The sequence below is a fragment of the Phoca vitulina genome, unplaced genomic scaffold, assembly GCF_004348235.1.
Source record: "Phoca vitulina isolate PV1807 unplaced genomic scaffold, GSC_HSeal_1.0 scaffold14, whole genome shotgun sequence".
Lineage (NCBI taxonomy): Eukaryota > Metazoa > Chordata > Mammalia > Carnivora > Phocidae > Phoca > Phoca vitulina.
The window spans coordinates 24,230,528-24,255,185 of NW_022589717.1; the positions used below are offsets into that span (position 1 = coordinate 24,230,528).

Genomic DNA, 24,658 nt, shown 5'->3' on the forward strand with positions numbered 1-24,658 from the left:
GCATCAGGTTTACAATTCAAAAGCCATGGCCATGTACCCTACCACGCCCAAAGGGTGTATGTACTCACTGACAAGTGCATATCCTGTATGTTATTACACTCTTAAAAAAAAAATGAGTAATGACTGACTGACTTCAACATTCCACATTAAAATTCAAGATGGGTTTTATACAATAGGCTTCCTTACTAACCATACATTAAAAGAATATTTGTTCCTGCAATAAAACAAAACACAATCTTCCTTCAGCTGTGTTGCTGGCACTACTCCCCATGGTCAACTTCCTGCTGACACCACCTGGAGGTAAAAAGGTCCACACCCGTAGGTTTATAGCCTGTTTCTCATCTTCGGAAGTTGCACCCTTACCCCATCCCATGAATGGTAGCCCTACACGCAGCCAAATTAAGTGTACAATTAAACATGACTACAATATAAAGGAATTTCCAGGTATAAGCTGCACAGAGTTGCTTCAATCAACAGTTTTACACTGTTCAGTTAAGTAGGTTCACATTTTTCTCATGGATGAAGGCCTTATAGGTCCTCCCTGATAACATTTTCCTTCTTCAGCTGGCAGGCTTCTCTATTTCCCAGAAATGGGACCAGAACACTGTCTTCATGTTTATGGTCACGAACACAGCATTGCTTATTTCTGCTTTACTCAACTGGATGCCCAAACAGGGGCTGAGCATTTCTGTCAATCTTGGTGAAGTTCTTGGGAAGACAGGTTCTTCTCTCACCTGAAATCAGCACAGATGCTTGACTTTGACCTTGGATTACAACTGTTCTAGAGACCATGGATTCCACTGATTGTAGTTAATGATCCTTGGGATTTAGGATCCCACTAAGCTGCTCCACCAAATCTTCATCTTAACCTACTCATCTCAGGTCTGCCACACTCCTGTATTTTTCTTTCCTTTTCTTTCCATTACCTCGTATCCCTGTCTAAAATTTACATTTATTTTGGAGGCTCAGTTCTCTAGCCCTTTCACTCTAGGCCAACTCAAACGAGCCTCTCTTGACCTTGAACTTAAAGCTTCACTACCAATCATCAGACCAGGGCTAGAATTTCCACCTTAACAGCTACAACAGCTGCCCCAAAATGCCATTCTCCCATGCTGGTGACAAAAATTGTAGTTAGATAAGAATAATTAAGGAGTTCAAACATCACATAAAATTCCCCATTAACGAACAAAGAGACACACAAAAGCTTTTTTGCAATGTATTATCATTTAAGGAGTTGCCAAATTATACTATATAAGTCAACATTATGATCAAGACTTATCATATGTTTTTTGGAAACTGCACCTTCCTGGTAAGGGGATGGAAACAATAATATTTATAGTAGAACTTTCTTAAAATACCATCCTTGGAATCTTTGTTATGGGACTGTTTTCAAAATGAGAATACTGTGCCTTAAATAACTGTCTAACCAAACTTAAAATTTTTTGCTAAGGTCAGCTTAGTTATATTTGTGCAAGGTTTAACTGCATGCTCATTCATTCACTCATTTATTCCATAAGCATTTATCAAACACTGACTTGTTCTAAGTGCTCTAGATACAAAGACAAAGGAACAGCTCTGTTCCTGAGAAATTCAAAGACTATTTGGCAAGAAATACCTATAAACAAATAATTGTAGTAAAATCTGGTAAGTGCTCCAACAGAGGCTGTGGAAGTACAGAGGAGGTACGAATTAACCTCATCTAAGGAAGTCATAAAAAGCTTTATACAAGAAGTCTTAATAAATTATACACATACATAATATCCTGGAACTGTCTAAAAAGGAATGGAAGTTCTCCCCACTGTGTGAAAGACCGATCTGTGAGAGGTGTACTCACTACGGAGGAGATGAGTTTTTTGAAGGAGGTGTGGAGTGGGTAAGAAAGACTTATTAGCATAGGGGAGGAATGTAGGCCATTTCAGAACTGTGCGTACAAAGGCACAGCCAGAAGGTTGTGAACAAGAAATCAGAGTGGCTTCAGGGAAAGAAGGGGTGGTGTCAGGAGGTAAGGCGAAGAGGAGGATAAGCTGGGTGAGTATGTAGAGGGCCCAAATCAGGAAGCCATCCAGAAATCCCAGAGTGGCAACAAACTGTGTTTTATTGGAAAGGTTGTGAATAGCATGATGGCAAAATAATGGTCTCCCAAAGATGTTTACCTCCTAATCCCCAGAACCCGTGAATGTGTTACCTTACAGGGCAAAAGGGACTCTGCAGATTTAATTACATTAAAGTAGGGGAGATGCATTTAATCTGGCTTTGAAGACGGGAAGGGGTCATGAGCCAAGAAATATGGGCAGCCTCCAGAAGCTGGAAAAGGCAAGGAAATTAATTTTCCCTTTGCGCCTCTACCAAGGATCACAGCCTGCTGACACATTGATCATTTTAGCTCAGCAAGACCCCTTTTGGATTTCTGACCTCTAGGACGGTAAGATGACAAATGTGTGTTGTCCTAATCTTGTGGTACTTTGTTATGGCACCGACAGGAACCTCATACACGTAAGAATACAGGTGGCTCCCTCGGCCTGCCTAGGTCTGCTGCAGATGGGAGGCCCTTTCTGTGCCTGACAAAGGGGCCCTGTCACTCACCCCAGTGAGGCGGCCATGGCAGGAACTCCCCCAAAGTACAGAAGCAGAGGCAGCTGCGGGCAGGGGGGTCACTGACTGTGTGGAGGGCACCCCAGGGCGGCTGGCAGGGCTGCTCCCACTGGCCGGTGCCCAGGAGCGGTGCGGAACTTTCCCAGGGGCCGGGTGAGCAGGTGGAGTGAAAGGGGTGTGTGCGAGCTGAAAACAAACCAGCACTGTGTTCACGCCTTTATGTTCTGTCACAGGATCCCGCTGATTTTATTTCAAATAACCTAAGGGGAGGCTTCAGATTTTGCTTATTAAAGAAGAAAATGAGTCAAACATTTTGAAAAAAATTGACCCATTGGATAGGAAAGCCTGCTGGGAACAGGGCAGTTAGGGAACCTTAAAGTAAATAAATGAAATAGAACTAAGTTTTTAAGTTTTATTTTGAATCTGTTCTTGACTCTATGGTATTTTAATCAAATCTTATATTTAAAGCCTAATAAGGATTTTTGTTTAACCATGAAACAACTGGAAAGCCAACAATGTGTCACCACCATTATCTGGAAAAGTTTAATGATGTGACCCAAACTGTGTGGGGAACAGACCCACTTGAGGGCTTGGAGGACACCACGCACACAAACGTCTTCAGACCCCACGACAACAAGCTGGAGAGAGGAGCACCACGGCATGGGAGGGAGCACAGTGTGCGGGGGGGGGAGGTGCGGGGGGAGATGGAACTCTCCTCCCTTTGCGCTCCTCCCAGTTCTCCTCAGGGGCGCAAATGTCTACACATGTATGAGTTGGGAGCAAACAAACAAAAGTGACGTGACACCCAGGATGGCATTTCTAAATCAGTTTCCTCTCTTACAACAAATCACAATCCTTTCCACAGTTCCCTATTTCCCCCCTCAACTTTCTTCCTGAGATTATTCTCTGCCTTCTCATCTCCTTCTCCACTCATGGTTCCCCAGAAGAGAACCGTAGGGCCACTGTTTCAGACTTGTCCTCCCTCAGGATAAGAAACCTACCTTCATCTTTGCGTTTTGAACACTCTGCCCCCAATATTTGTAGCATTTAAGTGTATAACTTATAAAGTTATTGCTTTGAAAAGCACAAACAAGTAAAGTCAGTGGACTAAAAGCTAACGTGGCCCTCTGTAAGGCTGTGTTAGGGTTAACAAGGAAAATACAAATACATTAACTTAAAATATCATTTTTAGGGGACTTCTCCTGAAAAAGAAATATTTTCTAAATGCTTAGTGATCTACTTGAGAAAAATAAAAGTAACACTAAATAGAAAAAAAAAATTAAAACTAAGGTGCTTAAAAAAATGAAAGGGTTTTCTTATCCTAAGAAAACCACTGCCAATGTTCTAGTAACCCCTAGAACAGTTGTTCTCAGCTCTAGTGAACTGACGCATAATGCACAGTTTTTTTCAAAGTAAAGATGCCCATGCTCTTTAAGATTTACTGCATGAGGGCCTGTGGGAGCAGGGCATGGGTGAATGTGAATCTGATATGTAGTGAGAACCAAGAATGACTGTCCTAAAGTATCCCTTAGTTGCAAAGTCCTTCTGGGCTTCCTATCTTCCTTCTGCATAGTCTTTTGAATTTGGCTTAAAATTTCTAACCCAACTCAACTTAGCTTATCTAAAAATATGAGTATATACGGAATGGAAAGGTGTTTTTATCCTATAGGATTTAAGATTCTGCTTTAAAAAAAAAAAAAGTGAGCTGGGGTGCCTGAGTGGCTCAGTCGGGTAAGTGTCCAACTCTTGATTTGGCTTAGGTCTTGACCTCAGGGTTGTGAGATCCAGCCCCAGATTGGGCTCCATGGTGGTATGGAGCCTGCTTAAGATTCTGTCTCTCTCTCATTCCCTCTGAGCCCCCACCCCTCCCTCTCTCAAAAAAAAGTGAGCTAATTAACATATGCAAATGTCTCTAAGTAATTATCATGAACTGCCAAATAAAGATGACACTGAGTTTTCACTGGTGAACTACACTAATTTTAGAATCAAGAATGGCTAGGGGCGCCTGGGTGGCTCATTCGGTTAAGCCGCTGACTCTTGGTTTCGGCTCAGGTCGTGATCTTGAGGATCTTTCGGTCGTGGGATGGAGCCCCACATCAGGCTCTGCGCTCTGCACACAGTCTGCTTCAGATTCTCTCTCCTCTCCCTCCTGCTCACACTCTCTCTCTCAAATAAATTAAATCTTAAAAAAAAAAAGAATGGCTTGGTTTGACTATTTCTAGATTAAGAAAACTGCATGTGGAAAGAAATCTTCAAGAATTAAAAACATTAAAAAAAATTCTTCACAACAGTTTGTCTCCTGGCTTCTCTGGCAGTTGTTGAAGGTGAGTTCTGAAGTTTCTGGGGAATCAGGAACATGCTAGGGTGGTTCTGGAACTGAAAGGAGCGGGCAGAAGGTTGGCTGCTAGAAAGTGCCTCCTGAAGTTCCAGCCTTTCTCTACAGACGTTTCTTCTCATCTGTTATAAGAGCTACAAGAGAGATAGACATGGCGTGTATTCCCAGGAGACTAACCAGAGCTGCCTCAGTTGTCCTCAGACTAGAAATGACTTAAAATCCTCTAAGATGGCCAGAAATCTTCATAGTAAAGTCAGTTTAATTTTTTTTGGCAAGAATGTAAAGAGCCTAATCTCATAGTTTGAGTTCAGGGAGCAACATCAAGTGAAGGTAGATGCTGAAGCTGGAACTGGGGTGGTCTGCAGTTACGAAGGAGCTGTGTGGTCCTTCTTTAAGGCTTCACGATGCAGAGCTGCTCCTTTCCAGACAACGTCCCACACAAGAATGGGAAGATGCCATAAGGCCATTTGGTGGGATCAATGCACAAAAGAAGCAACCAGGATGAACCAACCAAATATCAAGGGACAGAGTCATGGGAAGCCATGCTGAGAGGCCACCACCTTGATCAATAAATACAAATCAAAAAGTTGTGGATACCACTCTAAGGCAAAGACAAAGAACTCTAGGGATTTGTGCCATCATCAACACTAATGGTGCTCTTAAGTGCCTTGCTGCAATTTTTAATGCTTATCTGGTCCATAATAAATTTCTTCATTCTTAAAGATTAGGTCTTTGAAAGCAAGGCCAGTGCCTGCCTTCTCATCCCACACTGGCAACACCATGTGGGATATCCGGAATTCCAGAGGCATGTGATAGATATTTGCTGAACAAATCAATGAACAGATGCAGCAGAGATGTACTCTTTAAATAGCATGATCCCCTCCTATACAAACTAATCTTAATATAAAAAATAATTATATGGTAACAGAGTAACTGCTTATCTTTATCACTATTTAAACATATTTCATATTATTATCCTCTCAAAACAAATGCTGTACAAAACACTGAAGGAGAAATATAGAAAAATTACATTTTGGAGCTTCTTATTTTTATGACCTAACTCAGCAATTGCCTTTATATTGTTGTTGATAGATCTTCTTTTCAAAATAATGAAGCAGCACATTCTGAAGAAACCATTTTTATTAGCTCTGCTAGTTCAGCTTTTAAGAGCCTCTATGTCAAAATGTAAATCATTATTTTTTAATCAGTAAATAAAGTGCTCAGCAAACATCTTGACTCTTCTTCCATCTTTATTCTCTCAATATATTACAGAGAACTATTACTTTCCTTTATTAATCACTGTAATGAGTACGGTATTTTATAATTCAATAAATCAATAAAAATATTTTAAAAATCTGTTAGAATTGGGTTAGCCTTTAAAAGATATGTTATCTGCCCCAGGAAAATCATCATCTTAAAAGATACTAATGATATTAAATATCATACATATTGCTACCGAAGGCTGAGGAACTGTTGGCAAGTTAGCTGGATGGTTTTTTTAAGTTCTAGAGGTGAGGACAGAGGATTTTTATTGTAACATAAATAGGTTCCTCTCCCTGTCTTCCCACTCATAACATTTTACTGTGAAACTGGGGAGAAGATATTTATTCAGAAAGACAACAAGCAGATGACCATTAGTCTCTAGGTTTTCAAATGGAAAAAGATTAAGTTATATGTCTTAGTGGATATACCTGTTAATTGAAAGTAAATGAATTCAATAATTTTAACTTTGTGAAACCAGTATTTGAGGTAGACAGTAAAATGAATCCTAGAGAACAGGTGGGGACTTTACCTAGAAAGACTGATCACCCCTTTCTAAGTTGACTGAGTACAGTAAACCTATGAAGCTTGGTTTTAAGTGGTTTCATATTCTTCTCTAATATTTCCTTAGCCCTCATTCCCTACCTTTCGCTAACCCAGAGCTCATCCTCTCTCCTAAAGCCTGGCATTTAGGGACAGAGAACAACTTGAGTATAGAGAGATGTTCTACAAGAGAATGTCCACCTTATACATTAATTGATTTTTTTAAAATTAAGATTTGCGTTATTTATGTTTGTGTGTGTGTGTGTTTGTTTTTTGGGTTTGTGTATTTTCAAAGTAGCTATGTCAAAAAGTCTTGAACTCCAAAATAAAGCCTTAGTAGTTGTGTTCCAAGAAGCATGAAAAGTTATTTTCCTTTGTCAATTTGCTTATTAAAAACAAATGCTTTTTTACTTCTAAATGTATGGATAACTTATAGCACGTGAGTAAAAATCACAATGTTGAAAAAATTACTATGATTTAAGGGATGCTCTACAATTAACAGATGATTGTAATTGTTACGAGTTTGTATTGAATCTATTACACTCTGATTGCTGATATTTCCAGTTCCTTTCTGAAAAATGGGATCAAAATGTTTCTTGTCAAAAATCATCAAGCGTTGTGCCCCAGGGGTCTACAGCCTGCTGCACCAGCCTGGGTAACGTAGGGGCAGCAGAGTCAAAGGCAGTCGTTTGTCTACACCCTCTGGAGGACTCCAACCAGCCAGAAGCTCCATTCTGATAGAGATCAACCAATCAGCCCAGACCCTCCCTTGGGAAGTTCAAATACAGGACACTCAGGTGACAATGAAGCTGAGAGGCAGAGAAGGCAGTTCGTAGAGACAAGTGTAGTGAAAACCACGAGTAAGCAAAAAAACCAAGTGAGGGAGAAGAGAACTTCCTGCTTGAAAAGAAGCCAAAGAAAGAGGGGAACAACAACAACAAAAAATCAAAGAGAAAGTCCTAGAAATTGAAAACCTGATGGTGTCCCAAAGAACATCCCAGTATTTCCCAAAGACTAATTGTGAAACCATCAATTTTCTTAAAATAAAACCCTATCACCTGAGGTAACTTCAAAGAGTGTAACAATATGAAGCAACATGAACAAAACAAAAATGAAACTAAAACTCCCCATAGTTTACCAAAGAGTTAGAAAACAGTCATGTATTACACAAAATATCAGTGAGTGTGTGGGCCTGGAAGGCTGCTATAGTCCAGCCAAAAGAGAGACTGTACATGTGAGGCAGGCCAGGTCTGACGCCGGGTGTCTGCAGATCACTGCGGCCAATGACAACCTATCCTGGCCCCACGAGGTCAAGGCGAAGCTCTCCTGCCCATTAAGTAAGAGGGGATGACAACCTACCAGGACAGACTGCAAATGAAAAAGTTAAAGGAAACATGGACGTAACAATGGGCCTCTGCACACCAAGCAGAATTTTTCCAGCATCTCTGGGTTATATATTTAAAAAGACCCAAGGGAAGCAGCCTACTTTAGTAAGCTCGCCAAGACCCGAGGATGTGCCTACAAACGTGTATATTCTTGGGATGGATGAACCTTTGAATTGAATGCCTCTACTACTTCTAAGGTGTCATCAGTCACAAAATAAGACCCCAATATAATTAAGAGTATTGAAGGAAACTAACAAAAATTAAATGCACATACTGACTGCAAATTATGTAATCATAATAGCTAAAATTTGAAAGAAGAAAATGCCTTGGAATTGAAGAAATATAGTAAATATTTTTTTTAAGTTTTTTAAAAGATTTTATTTATTTATTTGCAACGAGAGACACAGCAAGAGAGGGAACACAAGCAGGGGGAGTGGGAGAGGGAGAAGCAGGCTTCCTGCGGAGCAGGGAACCCGATGCAGGGCTCCATCCCAGGACCCCGGGATCATGACCTGAGCCCAAGGCAGACGCTTAACAACGGAGCCATCCAGGCGCCCCTATAGTAAATCTTTAAATTCTGCCTGCTTTGGGACCAATCCTGAACTTTCCTCCATGAAATTTTGCAGGGTAAAAATACCAGTTGTTTAATTCAAGTTATATTACTAAGACAATTAATATGGCTTAACTTATACATGAAGATTAAAAAAAAATACTTTCACTGATTTATAAAAATGTGTTATTTTCCCCTCTAGTTTACTGTTCAACAGTCCCGCTGAAATTCTTACTGTCTACAAGCAAGAGGAATTGGAAAGAAAAAAAAATCCGAGGAATGGTATTTCTTCATAAAACTCAGTGCACTTGGGCTTTCTAAACTTCTACAGACTACTGCATATCCTGCCTCAGGAGACCCTTAAAGATATAAAAATTGTTTTTCTTATTGGATTTCTGATATTAAACCTACTCTTCACTGGCGTCGATCCTGTAATTTCTCTCGCCAGACCCACAGTGCGTGTGAGTTTTGCAGGTGACCATGCCAACTAGTTGCAGCACGTCGCTGGCAGGTAAAGCCAATTTTCCTCAAGTAAAAAGATTCCTCTCCTTGGGCTTGGTGCATCAGTTATGACTCTGTCATTCTCCCATCTCTGGGTCTTTTGTTTCTCACTCACTTCTCCATTTTGGTTTTTAAAGCATTTCACAGCAGGAGATTGATTTACTGAGGTCTCTAACCTCCCTTCCTGCTTTTTCCTCCTTCCTGTCCAGGGACAACTCCTTTGATTATCTGTATGTCTAATTCTCTACGTCTTCTGCTCAACAGCAGCATTATTTTCATGTTTCCCTTCTTTTTAGTTCAAAACTGTGAACTCTATTTTAAGTTTTATTATAAAACATGCTCATATTATTAAAAAACTAGAAAAGGGAAAAGAAAAACTTTGCCTATACCCATACCTCACGGACCCAGCCAGTTTTGGTACTCATCATTTCCCCCTCGTCTCTCGACTCCTGCCAGTCTTTTCCTATATAGCTGTAATCATAGAATAAGTAACCTAAATAATTTTGCATATTAATTTTTCATTATTGCTTTTTTTAGAAAGTTTCTGTGTTGCTATGAATTTTCATTGCCATAATTTTATTGGCTGATTAATACTGCATTATGTGGATGAATTTTAATTTACAGATTTTCCTCTCTTTGGTTCCATTCTCATCAGTCCTATACAAGAGTTATCTGTTTCTCTGAACACTGCTAGCATTAGCGTTCTGTTTCGTTCCTTCTTCACCAAGCTGCCTTGTCTGTCTCCAGAAAGCAAGCATGAGGTCTACTGTTGCTCCTGCTTCCTGGGCCAGACATCCTTCTCTCTTTGCATGGGAAGTGGTCCATTCTAAGAGGCAAAGGTAGACCTGCCTGACAGGGCCACCCTTTAAAGGAAGGCTCCTGCTGATGTGAGTGAAAGGGATCGCTGGCGTTCAGGAAAGCTGCAGATAAGCGCTGGAAGTAAATTGGAACCCAAGTTAGGAATATCTGGTGGTTTGTAAAGTCTACATTTCTAAAGCTACAGGAAGCAAGATTTTAATATTTTAGAGTCTTCATTAAAGGAATGTGAAAGTGGACTTAGCCTAGTAATGAAAAGTGAAGTAAGGTGGGGGGGGGGTGTGCTTTGGAAAAGAGGAAAGACAAGGGAATTAGAATCCTTACGTTGCATCTTTTAAGTCTCTAAAGATATGATCTTGGATTCCGAGTTCCTCATCTGTAAACGGGAGGAATGGAATAGGCAAAGATCCCCTCTATATTCTATGGCCAGAGTGCAGTCAATGGGAAATCACCGCGCCCCCCCCCCCCACACTCATTCTTGGTCTGAGGGCCACTTGGCTTTAATGCTATGTTTTATCTATTTTAGGAGAAGCTCTAAAAGACATGTATAGATCATCCTCTTTAGAACACTGGCATGTAAAAGTGATTAATTCCTTTGGAGAAAGCTATGCAAAGCAGTAAATTCTCATGCATATGGAACCACGACTTTTTTAGATCTACTGATAGGGGCTATAGCAAGAGTGGCAGGCCCAGCTTGGGGCCAGGAAAGCTGTTATTTTCCTTTCAATTTCTCTGTTGACATTCTCACATCTTCTGCTATATTTTCCTTTGCATGCAGCCTAAAGCTTAGCAGGATTTTAAAGAAAAGGAATAGTACTTGTGGTAGGAAGGAGGGAATGGATCTAGAGAAAAGGGAAGGGGCACATTTTGTGGCTTTAATTTTTGAGAACTAAAAATCTACTTGCTCTTCTTCCTTCCTCCCACTTTCTAAGGTAGAGGCCAGCATGGGGACAATGGTTAGAATTACATGCTAACCAGCTGATAAAATAGGAAAAAATTATTCTAAAGTATTTTGGATTCCTGAAGCCTTTAGAATGGGGAGGCTAATTTTGTTCCCAGAGTCATGATCACTCACCAACAGAAAATGCCTTCCAAATATTACATTGGGTTGGCAGCTGCCTTATCCCCCAAGAGAGGCAGCAGGGAAGAAGAGTGGATCAAAAGAACTGGACAGCCCTGCTCTGTTAAGAACATGGGTGAGACTGGGACATGTATAGATAGAGGTTTTAATTTAACTCACATTGTTAATTTATAAAACTGCTTCACGTTAAAAGGTTAAAATTCATGTTATCTTTCTTGAATATAATAAAATTGTTTGCATTTCTTATTGCCCACATTGAAACTAAAAGCAAGGCTTCAAAATAAATTACAGAAGAAAAGAAAAAAATTACAATGCAGGTCACTGCAACTGGATAATTAGTAAAAGTTAAGGATTTAATCTATGAACCAGAAGTGGTTAAATTATAACTTGAGCCTAAAGAAAACAGTATTTTCCTAAATTTTAATTTCCACTCTGCCCTGTTTTTGACTCAGTACTTTCAATGACCTCAAGATTCACAGTATGCTTTCTCTCTAGTAAAATGTTTTACCAAAACCCACAGAACTTATGTTGCATATACAGAAACCAACGACAAACTATGTGAATTCTGTATCAGGTCCTGTGCCAAACCTCACTTACAGGTCATTATAGACACAAGTGAAAAAGCAGGCTGCCGCGGCTGCCATTAGTAGACAATCTGGGCTATTTTAAAAATGCCAATCTACAAACAGCGGACCTATGTCGTACCGCGGAGTGATGCTCGACGCAGGCTTTGGTGCCAGGGATGAGATTTGAGTTCCCTCGCTCTGTGGTCTTAGGCCACTTCTTTAACCTCTCTGTGCCTCTGTGAACTCATTTCCAAAATGGACAGATTTAATAGTATGTATTGCATATTGTAATGTGAGATTTAAAAAGGATGATACATATAAAGGCCTAGTAAAATGCTTAGAACACAGAAGCCCTCAAAAATGCCAGTTAGTCATTCATTCAACAAATAGCTACTGAACACCTACTTTGTGCCAGGCACTGTTCTAGTCACTGGGGAAAAAAGCGATGAACAAAACAGGCAAAAATTTTTCACCGGATGGAATTTATATCCTAGCAGAAAATATCTCATTGAATAGTGCTTATAATTATTTACTATTATAGCTAAACCAGTGGGTCTTGATGCCACCCAGGGTATATTTAGCAAAATCTGGAAACATTTTTGGTTGTCACAACCTGGGGAGAGGGATTGCTGTTGGCATTTAGTAGGTAGGGACCAGGGATGCTGATATACAAATTATCCAAAATGTCAACAGTGCAGATGTTGAGAAACCCTATTTTAAAGGTTATGTATGGGCTTGGTTAATCCTTAACAAAACCCTATGAGGTAGGAATTATAAATATGGTTATTTTGTTATTTTATAATAACTAATAGTACTTATATTTTATAGAGTATAATTACATAATATAATTTATTGTAGTATTTATGTATTAAAGTTTTATAATATTTATAAAGTTATATAAAATGTACATGTGGACACTTTAAAAGATACCTCAGTAGTGTGTATGTATATTTAAGTTCAGATTTTGGATTTTACAAAATTGATTTAAAATTTGGCTGTACCCTTGTGCCATCTAGATTTTAAATGATTAATTTCTCCGGATTCTCACTCACATGCTTAAGGAGGTGATCTTTGTGCCACATTTGCACTGATTCAGATAACAGAACAAGAGAACAGTGCGGTATATGAGAAACACCAGACCAAGAGTCTAGAGCTACAAGACCTAAGTTCATCATTTCACTGGCTGTGGCACCTTTGGGCAAGTTACTTAGCTAGTCTGGGCTGAGGTTCGCCATCAGCAAAACAAGGGGCAATAATGTCTTTCAGATCATGTGCAAAAGCCCTATGGAAATCACAATGAGCACTGCCACCACCCACCAAACTACTGACATGTACTGAGTGATCACTTTCTTTTCACTGCACACTGACTCAGTCATTCCTCATCACAGCCTATGAGGTAAGCATGCTGATTACTGCAAGTTGAAGGTAAGGAAACACGGCATGGAAAGGTGGTAACTTGCTTGAGGTTACAAGGTCAGGAAGTGGCAGGACAAGGGTTCCCACCCAGGCAGTCTGGCTCCAGAGCCCATCCTCTTAACCAGCATGAGTCTCTCTGGCTGAGCTGTTATGTAACATCTTCCGGCCACACTCTGACATGAGCAGCCTCAGCTGGCCACAGCCCATACTCCTCTTGATTTCTAAGAGTCGCTCTGCTCTGCGTGCCGCCATGTTTGCTCCCCAGTTCTGACAAGCTGGCCAGTTGCACTTATCAAAGCAAAGACGGATGAAGTCTCATTTCTTTTTCAAATTATTTCTTTTAAATAGGTAACGTGTATACACAACACATGCATCAAACACAATACAAAATTCAAAGGCACGAAAGAGAATACAGTGACAATAATTCTCCTTCCTATCCTTGTCTCCCAGCTACCCAGTCCTTTCTACTGAGACAACCAGCATTACTAGTTTCTTATAAACTATTCCAGAAATGTTCTATACGATATATATTCTTTTTCTAAAACAGTTAAATCACTTGTAGTAGACAAAACATCCTATTTTGCAACCTGATTTTTTTCACTAAACGATATTTTGGAGATCAATCCATATAGAGCTTCCTCTACTGTCTGAAGAGTATCTGTAACTTATTTAACCAGTCCTGAACACCTGAATATTTAAGATATTTCTGATGGTCAACAATGTTATGATGACTATCTTATGAATGTATCATTTCTTACATTGCAAAAATATACTTAGGAATCATTAAGTCAAGGGGTATGTGTCCTTTACCATTTTACTGAAATAGCTAAATCGCTCTCCATAGGGCTGTGTCACCTTATACTACCACCTAAAATGCATGAGATCACCACTGAATTTTACTTTATTTCTATATCATCAAACAATGTATCATAAAAATATTTTGTTTTTGCCATTTATAAAAAATTTACCTCATATTTTAAATTTGTATTTCTCTTATGATTAGATTGAGAATCTTTTCATGCATTTCAAGAACCAATTATATCTCTTTTGTCTATAAATGTTCTGTTCATATTCTTGTTTTGTTCAATTTCACTGGTTTTTTTTTTTTTTTGAGAAGGGGGAGAGAGAGGGAAGGAAGGGGCAGAGGGAGAGAGAGAATCTTAAGCAGGCTCCACGCTCAGCACAGAGCCTGACGCGGAGCTCGATCTCACCACCCTGAGATCATGACCTGAGCCAAAATCAAGAGCTGGATGCTTACCCAACTGAGCCACCTAGGCGCCGCTCAATCTCATTTTTATAAGTTGGTTTCTTTTTCTTATGGAATTATAGGAGCTTCTTATGCAAGAAATAAACCCGCTGTCTATAAGTTGCAGGTACTTTTCCCCAGCTTTATTATTTGCCTTTGCAGTGATATTTGATTTGCAAATAGTGTTGATTTCTTCATTTCTTTCTTTAATAGCTTCTGAGTTTTATACTTAACAAGGTCTTCTCCACTTGCAGAGTATTAAAAAGATCCATGTTTTCTTTTAGTACTTCTGTGGTTTTATTTCCAAGTTTAAAACTTTGCAAGACTACAATTTATTTGGGTGGATAGTATGAGTTTGGATTCAATTTTCTTGTTTTCCAGATGGCTTCCCAGTTGTCACAATAATTTCTGTTGAATAATCTATCCTTTTACCACTGATTTGGAATGACAACATTATTACATAAAAAATTCTCATATTATTTTTATTTCTTGAATTTCTGTTGGTCTTATAATCAATAAACAAATAAACAGATCATTTTAATTACTGTAGTTGTATCATATGTTTTACTATCTGGTAGAGGTAGTTGACCTAATTATTTATCTTTTCCAGAATTTTGCTGGCTGTTCTTTAGGAACTTAGAATCACTAATTGGTAATTTTGTTAGGATTGTGTTATATTTATAAATTAATTCAGGGGAAACTGATACCTTTAGCATGCTGAATCTTCCCATCCATGGACATTGTATACTTTTGTGTTTGATTCAAGTCTTTTAACCACCACCCTCCCAATTCACCTCCCCCCCCCAACCCCATCTTTTGGTGGGCTCCTATGACATTTTTAAGTCTTTTCATATAGGTCTTCCTTTATTACATTTATTCCTAGAGTTAGGAATGTATTCCTATCTGGTTAATGTTACACATATAGGGCAGCTTATTTCTAAACAGACACTATAATAAAAACTGTGAGTTATGGTTTTATATAAAAAGTTATACATTTTTGTTTTGGTTTTTTGGTTATGTTCTGAGTTCTTGAAACCTTAGCAAACTCAGGGCTGAAAACTTCACCAGGACCATAGTCACATAACATACTTTTTTAAAACTCCTGCTGAGAAAGAAATACTAAAATGATTTAGCATGAGCTTATTAGATTTTTAGAAATCTTTGCTCCATGTTAGCTTCATCTTAAATTTTGGGAGTATTAGAGCTTAGTAGTGTTATATTACATATTAACAATTTTTATTGAACTAACAAACACAAAACTTACCTCCTAAATTCATTCCAGCTTGAAGACATTTCTGAAGTCTACACGCAGGACAATTCTTCCGTCGAATCTTATCAATGATACAATCATTTCTTCCAGCACATAAATAGTTGTGTTGCCCTGAATAATTAAAAAACAACTGTCAAAATAAAGACTTCTACACTACTATAAAGTACTAATAAGTATAATCAGAATATGAAACTTCATCTTTCCTGCCCTGAAATTTATTCTTCAAAAACATAGAAGAGAAATAAGATTTACAGATAATATAGGCACAAGAATAGTCAGTTTAACACAGGTGAGATTTTAGATTAGAGATAAGATTAATACTGCATTTATTTCCAACTGACTTTCATATATGTAGAGCCACGCTCCCTCACACTGAAATTTCTGGTAGCTGCCCGAGCCCTCTTGAGCAATGGTGCAATTTTCATTTAGACATCACAGCAGCAACAGAGTGAATTGCTTGGAGGCTCTCCTGCAGTTGTTTAAGCTGCTATGCCTGCCCACCAGGTGATTTCAGTGGGAAGACTTACAAATTATATAACTGTAAATGTTTAACTATTTCATACTGTAGACCAAACTGTAACTTAAAATATTCAGATGTGGGAATATGCTTAGAGAGAGGCATCTACTGGCAAAATGTGAAATTGTAGCCTAGCTCTATTATTCATTTATTTATTTCCAAGATTTACAGAACATCCACTAGGTACCAGGCACTGTGGATATAGCAATGAACGAGACAGTCAAAAGGCCCTGCTATCATTAACTTTCATTCAACTGGAAGGAGACAGTCAACAGAAAGGTAATTAGGTAAAATATACAAATGTTGGACAGTCTTAAGTGCTAGGGAAGGGGCATATAACATGGTGGAGGTATGGGAGGATGCTGGTATTTTAAAAACAGTATGGAAGGCCTTACTCAAAGATGCTTTAAATAAAGGTCTGAAGAAAATGAGGGCACTGTGTGGACATCTTGGGGGGAAAATAACACTATGCAGAGGGAAAAGCAAATGAAGTACAGGTAGGGTTGGGGAGGATACCTGGCATGTTTAAGAAGCAGACAAGTATGAAAGAACAGAAAGAATGAGTGGAAAGTAAAAGATAAGGAAAAAGAGTTAATGTGAGTCTGATCATACTGGGCCATAGTAAAGATCATATTTAAGACTTGGACTTCTACTCTGAGTGCAATGGGAAGATTTGAGTACAGAAATGACTTGATGTGATTTACATTTAGCACAATCACTCTGGCTGCTATGTTGACAACTGACTCAATGGACGAAGACAGATGCAGGAAGACCAGGGGTAGGAGGCTATCACTACAATCCAGGGGAGAGATATTCGCGGGTCAGGTCAGCACGGTAGCAGTGACAGTGGTGAGAAGTGGTCAGAGTTTAGATGCATTTTAAAGGTAGAACTGCCAGCATTTGCTGACAGACAAGAGAAAGGGGAGTTAGAGGCATTAAGATTCTTGGGCTGAACCCTTAAGAAAAATGGAACTGCCATAAATTGAAATGGGGAAGACAGTAGGAACATGTGGTTTATGGGAAACCACCCCAATTCAATTTTGGACATGTTAAGTTTGAGATGCTTGAGAAGTTTCTAAGTGGATGTGCCAAGTTGGCAGTTAGATACACAGGTTTGGAGTCAGAGAGAGGTCTGGGCTGGAGGTGTAATAGCTTGTGGCTTGTAGTCATTATTTTAAGCCATGAGACTGGATGAGATCATATGTAGTGAGCACAGACTGGAAAGAGAAGAGGTCCAAGGACTGAGTCATGGGTCATTGAAAACATGCAGACAAAGGAGAGAGGGAGTTTCATCAATTGCTATAAAGCAGTGAACAAGCTCTAAAGCACTCCCTGAATTCAGCTTAGGACTATCATGCTCCCTTGGTTGAGACTTACTAGGTAAATTACAGTAAATACTCAATAAAAATAATGTGTGTTGCTTAATGTAATTGAGATAATTTAATCTAAAGCACATTCTCAGTAACATTATGGTAAATCTTAGTAATAATAACAATAAACAGTACTAGAATAGGGAAATCTATCAAAGTAGAGAAATGAAACCTACCATTATAATAATAAAATGACTTTTTAAAAAATTGGAGGCTCTTAGTGAATGTAAGTAGGTATAGATAATTACACAAAGGCAATCAATACCCATGGTAAAGACCATAACTGATTCATATAACATTTCATGATGCTGCACAGTATCTTAATTGGTTACCACTTTTAAAATAAAATTTTAAGGCCCTATTATAGCATTATCTTATTTAAGCCTTGTAACAACCCTATGATATAGAAGGTAATTATTATTATTGCTATTTGCTCACAAGAAAAAACTCATGCTAGCACTGGTAAAGTGGCTTCCCAAAATGATGGAACTGGAAGAATTCAGGAAGGCTGGCAGTATCTGTGTGCCTTAAGGCCAGAGTCTTTTAAACATCAATTTGCAATATAATTTACTGGTGGTCCAACAGGATGCTGAAAGTGCTCTCTAGAACCAAGAAGCAAAGGAACATTATTTGAATGAGGAACACTCTACTTTATCAGTCAGTATTTCCATTGACAACCAGCATTATGTTACTTTTGTATGGTGTGAAACTGAACACAAAACCACAGATTTATCTATAACTCACATTGAGTTGAACAAACTTTAAAGTCCAAAGAGAAAACTAAACGTAATTTTAATTGGTTTCAATTCAGCCAAGTATTCATTGGGAACCTACTATGTGTGCAAGGCTGCCACACATTTGCATAAGGGGGTGGGGTAATCTAAGGTTCTTTTCCACTTCTGCAAATGTGCAGTAAAATATGACTAAGTCTCTTCGATTGCAGGCATATGAGAATGCATAAGAAATGACCACTGCCTTCCGTACACACTAGAAGATTTTTTTCTTTGGGTATTCAAAAACAGAAACTTCCAAAAGCTAGGATATTTCCATAAGGATTTAAAAAAAATGAACACACCATGGAAAAAAAAACCCTGTATCTAGTGTGGTGACCAATGTTAATTAGACTTATTGTGGTGATTGTTTCACAATATAGACAAATATAGAATCATGATGTTGTACACCTGAAACTAATATAATGTATGTCAGCAATACCTCAATAAAAAAATAATAAAGAAAACAAAAACAGAACAAAAAAAATGAACACACCTTAAAAATCCATGTTACTATAATAGCTACAGGATAATTTCCTTCCTGCAGCAATATCTGAAATTGTGTACCTGGTTTCCACCAACCAGTGTGGTCGCTGCCACCAATTCATCTTCCAAAAATAGGTTGGGAGCATTGTAAGGGACTGCTGCAGGAATGGCCTAAGATTTTTCAGACAATTCCCCATCATTTATATTTTTAGTTGTGCAAACATTAAAGATTTAAAATGTACCTTACAAAAGTATGTATGTCCCATCCCTCAATCTATACTAAAACATCAAAGTAACAACAACAACAAAACCCACAATGAAAACAAGAGAATGCACCTAGGAGATTTAAAAAACTTTAATCATGTCTTACTTAAACACTGTGTTCTCCTAGTATTAAGATTGCTAATCCTGAGTAAGTCACATCCCAGGCATTTTCAGGTAAACGATTTTCTATGATGCTAACAACATAGGGCAGACAAACAGAATGCTGGGGACCAGAGAGTGGAGGCTTTGAATGATAAGCTAAGGAACTCAGATTTTATTCAGCAGGTGATGGGTTATCACTGAAGATTCTTGCTTGCAATATGTTGAGTTCAGAGCTGTGTTTTAGAAACATTAATCTGAAGGTGATATACTAAGTTGATAAAATGGAAATAGGGGACACCATTAACAGTCTACTTGAAAGTTCTCAAAGATGGCCTCTATGCAAATTAGTAGCTATATATTTGTCAGACTATATAGCAACAGGAATACTCCTGTGGTTAAAAAGAATCTTGGTGATAAAGGAAACGAAGATTTCAGATTCAAATTACATGTCCATTATGGGGAGAATTCCAGTTCTGGTAGTGGCAGAACAGCTTGAATCAGATAAAACTCCTACAGATAACAATTATAAACTGTCCACAAAAGGAGAGAAGGATTTGAAGGCACTGGGGAGCAATCAAAAGCAGGCAGAAACTGGAAGAAAATGGACTCTTGAGAAAAGAGAATCACCCTAGACAAGATTCACCTTTGAATAGGTCTTTCCTTGAGGGCCTATATTCCACTCAGTGCAGGGGAGAAACCAAGCAAAATCCTCAGTCTTATTAGCTTCAGAAGGCAGAGAACAGACTTGGGGACTGTCAGAGCAGCTAGAAATTGAAGAAGGATATTCTGGAAAGAAGGGTGTCATAGGCGGGATGGAGGTAGATAAAATGTACGTATTAACTCCCCTCAAATTCTTGGCTGACCCCTAAACTGAACATGAAACTTCAGAGTCCAGGGGTAAAACAATTTAAAGTTGAAAGGGCTGAGCAGATTATTTCAGCTGCTGCCCACTAAATCAGGACTCATTAAATACCTCAGGCTTTCCATTGGAATACTAGAAGGTCCCTACCTGGTATTCCAGGACTCAGGCATTTACCCTATGGTTAAAGGCACAACCAAAATAGACCTACCTTAAAAAAGTTTAAAGCAAAGGCTTGACAATTTCAAGGTGATCTGTCAGAAATGTAACTGACTACTAGAACAAAACTCAATACTCTTTGGAGAAATACATCAGAATCTGGATTCTCCAGAAAGTCTAGAATACAATAATAATTAGAAACATTTAAAAACAGAAAAATATGAACCAAAGTCAATAGAAAAATTAATCAGTAGAAACAGATCCAGAGGTTGGAATTAACAGATAAGGATTTAAAAACCAATAATAGGAGTTAAGAATTGTGGACTATCAGAAGAGGTCTGGAAACTATAAAAACAAAATAAACAAAACCAAATGGCTATCCAGGAACTGAAAAATATAGTATCTAAAATATTTATTGGTTAGAATTAACAATATATTGGGCACTAAACAAAAATGGGTTATTGAAATTAAATAAATATAAGTAGAAATCATCCAAATTAAAGCACAAAGAAAAAAATTACAGTATAAATGAACAAGGCACTAATAGCCTGTAGGATAGCATTAAGTGATTTAATATGTGTGCAGTTGGGGTCCCAGAAGGCGAGAGAAAATAGGTCAGAAAACTATGTGAAAATTTATAAATTTGATTAAAGCAGCAACTTGAAAATCTAGAAAGCTTAGCAAATGCCCTCTTTGAAAGATAAATGCAAAGAAAAGCACTATAGCACAATATAGTTAGGTTACTGAAAAACAAATATAAAAATAATTATAAGCAGCCAGAGCCCAAAAAATTACATTACATAAAAGGGAACAAGGAAAAGAGTAATATCTGATTTCATATCAAAGCAATTGAGGCCAGAAGACAACATATAATATCTTTAAAGACCATCAACCCAGAATAACCAATGAAAATATTTCTCAAGATGAAGGTGAAATAAAGACATTTTTGGATAAACTAAAGCTAAGGGAATTTGTTGCTAGTAGGATTACATTATAAGATATGAAAAAGGAAGTTCTCTTTGCTGAAGGAAAATGATACCAGATAGAAATCTGGATGTACTGAGAAGAAAGGCAAGAACTGGAAATGATAGATGGTAAAATGTAAAAGAAATTTTCTTTCTTTCTAAAAATTATTTAAAAGTCAAATGACTGTTTAAAGAAAAAAAGAATAAAAATATATTATGGGATTTATAAAATATGTATGAGTGAAATATCCGAAAACATAAGAAAAAAAAAGAAGCGATATAAATGAAATTCTACTGCTGTAAGTTTATTACATTATACTTAAAAAGGTACACTTGAAATTAATTCAAGGTAGACGGTGATAAATTAAGAGTACATCCTGTAATCCCTAGAGCAATGGTTCTCAAAGTATGGTCCCTGGACAAGCAACATCAACATCACATAAGAACTTACCAGAAATTTAAATTTACAGGGCCGACTCCAGACTTATTTATAACTCAGGAACTCTAGGGTGGGACCTAGAAATCTGTGTTTTATATAGCCCTTCAAGTGATTCTGATGCACATTAATGTTTGAGAGACTGCCTGAGCAGCCACTAGAATAGTAACACTAAGAAGTGTAGCTCAAGAGACAGTAGAGATATAAAATGGCATACTAAAAAGTACTTAACCCAAAAAATAGAAGGAAAAACAAGGGAACAAATAACAGAGGGAACAAAAGGAAAACAAACACCAAAGTAACAGATATAAATCTAATATAGCAATAATTACATTAAATGTAAATGGTCTAAACACTTTGATTAGAAGTCAAAGATGGTAGACTAGATAAAAAGAAGCAAGACTGATATATGTGTTAAGATGCATTTTAAATATATAGGCACAGACAGGTTGAAGGTTAAAAGACGGGAAAATATATACAATGTAAAATGTAATAAAGAAAGCTGATGCAGCTATATATATATATATATACACATACATATATATATACATATACATATATATATATACACACACATATTTTAAAAGATTGTAGTTATTTATTTGAAAGAAAGAGATACAGCGAGAGAGGGAACACAAGCAGGGGGAGTGGGAGAGGGAGAAGCAGGCTTCTCACCGAGCAGGGAGCCCGATGTGGGGCTCGATCCCAGGACCCCAGGATCATGACCTGAGGCGAAGGCAGACGCTCAACGACTGAGCCACCCAGGTGCCCCCTGATGCAGCTATATTAAAATCAGACAAAGTAGACTAAGACAAAGAGCATCACCAAGAAACAATGTCATTTTATGATGATTAAATTGACAGATAACAATCCAAAATATAAAATGCTTCTCACAGTGGAGCTTCAAAATACATCAAGCAAAAATTGACAGAACTAAAAGGAAAAAAGATAAATCCAAAATCACAGTTGGTGACTTCAGAAACCTTCTCTCAGGAACAATTTCTCAGAACAATCACTATCTATCTAGAGAAACAGTAAAGATACAGAAGATTTGAACAATATTATCAAACACCTTGACCCAATTAACATTTAGGTCAGACAATTACACAATACACATGTTCAAGTGCTCATGGAACATTCACTGAGATAGAGCATATCTTGAGCTATAAAACAAGTGTCAAATTCTAAAAGAATTAAAATCATGCAGTGTTTTCTCATCACAAAGGAATTAAATTAGAAATTAATAACAAAATAGCTAATAAAACCACACATATTTAAAAATTAAGCAACACCCATCTAAATAATTTATGTTCAAATAAAGTTCAAAAAGAGATCAAAATGGAAATACTGAATATTTCAAACTGAATGATAATGAAAACTCAACATATCAAAATTTGTTGGATACAGCTAAAGCAGTACTTACAAAAGAATTTTTAGCTTTATATACTTATATTAGAAAAAGGAAAGGTTTAAAATTGATGATCTAGGATTCTACCTTAAGATGCTAGAAAAAAATAGAAACAAATCCCAAAGCAAATAGAAGGAATGAAATACAGTGTAGAAATCAATGACAAAGAAAAATACAAGCAATAGAGAAAAATCAACAAAGCCAAAAGGTGGTTCTTTGTAAAGCCTAATTAATTAGGCAACAGCAGATAGGCTGGAAATTCTGCTCCATGTCTTCTCCCCTTGGGCCCTAGGCTGATGGAGCAGCCACCATAGTGAATACTGTGAGTCTCAGGGCACAGACGCTAGTGAATGCTCCAGACCAGAAAGGACAATTCACTATTCATTGCTCAGATCTAGTCCAATGAACCCACTCAACCACAAGGAAGGCAGGAACTGGAATCCTACCTTGCGCCCAGAAGGCAAAGAGCTGGAAATATATGGGGAACCTCGCTGAAGACTACCTCCAGGAAGGGTAAATGAGAACATAAAGTTCAGCCTTTATATTAGTTCTTCTCAAAGTATTAGAAGATTTACATTATTGCTTTTTTTTGAACAAATTAATTTTAATAGATAATGCTGAGCTCTTTCCATAAATAGCTGAACTTTTCAAAATGTTAATGAGAAGCTACTAGTGTGTAATACATTTCCTTTTAAAAGAAAATAAGCATCTATGGACTATTTTAATAAAGAATGTAATCCAGTGACCACCCCCCAAGTCCCAAAACCCCCAGCCTATTTTATCAATGGAAAACACACATTCAAGAATTTGTACTGAAAGAAAAAGAAACTAAATAAATTAAAAACTTATAGGGGAAATGCAAATGTCCCACAATTTTCAAATAGATTATAACTATTTTTCTTCATAAAAATTTAGAAAAAGTTCCATCTGGCTAGTTGGTATCAAGCACTGTAATAGATACTCCAAAGGAAAAAAATGTTTATTTCCACAACACGGAGGGAAATAAAAGCTTAAAGTAAATAGGATATGCTTTGAAGATTACAAAATATTTCTTTAAATTAAAACTTTTGTACAAAATTGCGGAACATTCATCTATGACACTCTATTAGACACTAAGAAGAACGGTACAGCACAAACAGCATACTTCCTGGTCCGTAGCTGCTACTGAATAAAAGAATGAAGGAATGAATATCAACATACTGATAAATTCAATCATGTACAACATACAGAACTTAAATGTTCATACAGTATGTTGTATATAGACAAACCTACAGTAATGAATGTTCACAAAAGGCCTATTGACTCCTAGGTAATGGACTTTCACAAAAGATCCATGCATACAAATCTTTTCTGCTTATCTCCAGCATCATACCTTTTAGACTCTCCTACACACACACAACAATGGAAAAAAAAGAGCTCTCAGGATTTACTAGGAAGCAGCAGAGAGTTCTATGAAAGGCAAAGCTTAAACTAGGGTCAGAATCCCACAGAGGCAGAGTGTGCCTTCCTGGTGTCCTAGGTCCCAAGTAATCCACCCCCCCCCCCACCCCCCCCGCCATGTAGCCCACATCATGCTCCACTGAAGTTGGCTAGGTAGCCATTACGGAGCCATTTGCATGTAAGAACATCTTGTTTTAAGAATGAAAATCTGTTCAGGAGGGCTCAGGGAACTTCAGTCACTCATCCATCAGTGTGTACTAGTTCAGTGTACCTCCTGCCTGAGGAAGAGGCCGCTTTTTGGAGAAAAGGCAGTCATTCTAG

At 37.9% G+C, this 24,658-nt stretch overlaps 1 protein-coding gene across 3 annotated transcripts in view; it reads right to left on the bottom strand.

Moving 5' to 3' along the window:
* Positions 1-24,658, bottom strand: part of NR3C2 (nuclear receptor subfamily 3 group C member 2) — a 327,865-nt gene that overhangs the window by 83,440 nt on the left and 219,767 nt on the right. For all 3 annotated transcript variants that reach the window (XM_032412962.1, XM_032412961.1, XM_032412960.1), the window contains exon 4: positions 15,556-15,672. In XM_032412962.1, the coding sequence (XP_032268853.1) occupies positions 15,556-15,672 (117 nt within the window). The remainder of the gene's footprint in view (positions 1-15,555; positions 15,673-24,658) is intronic.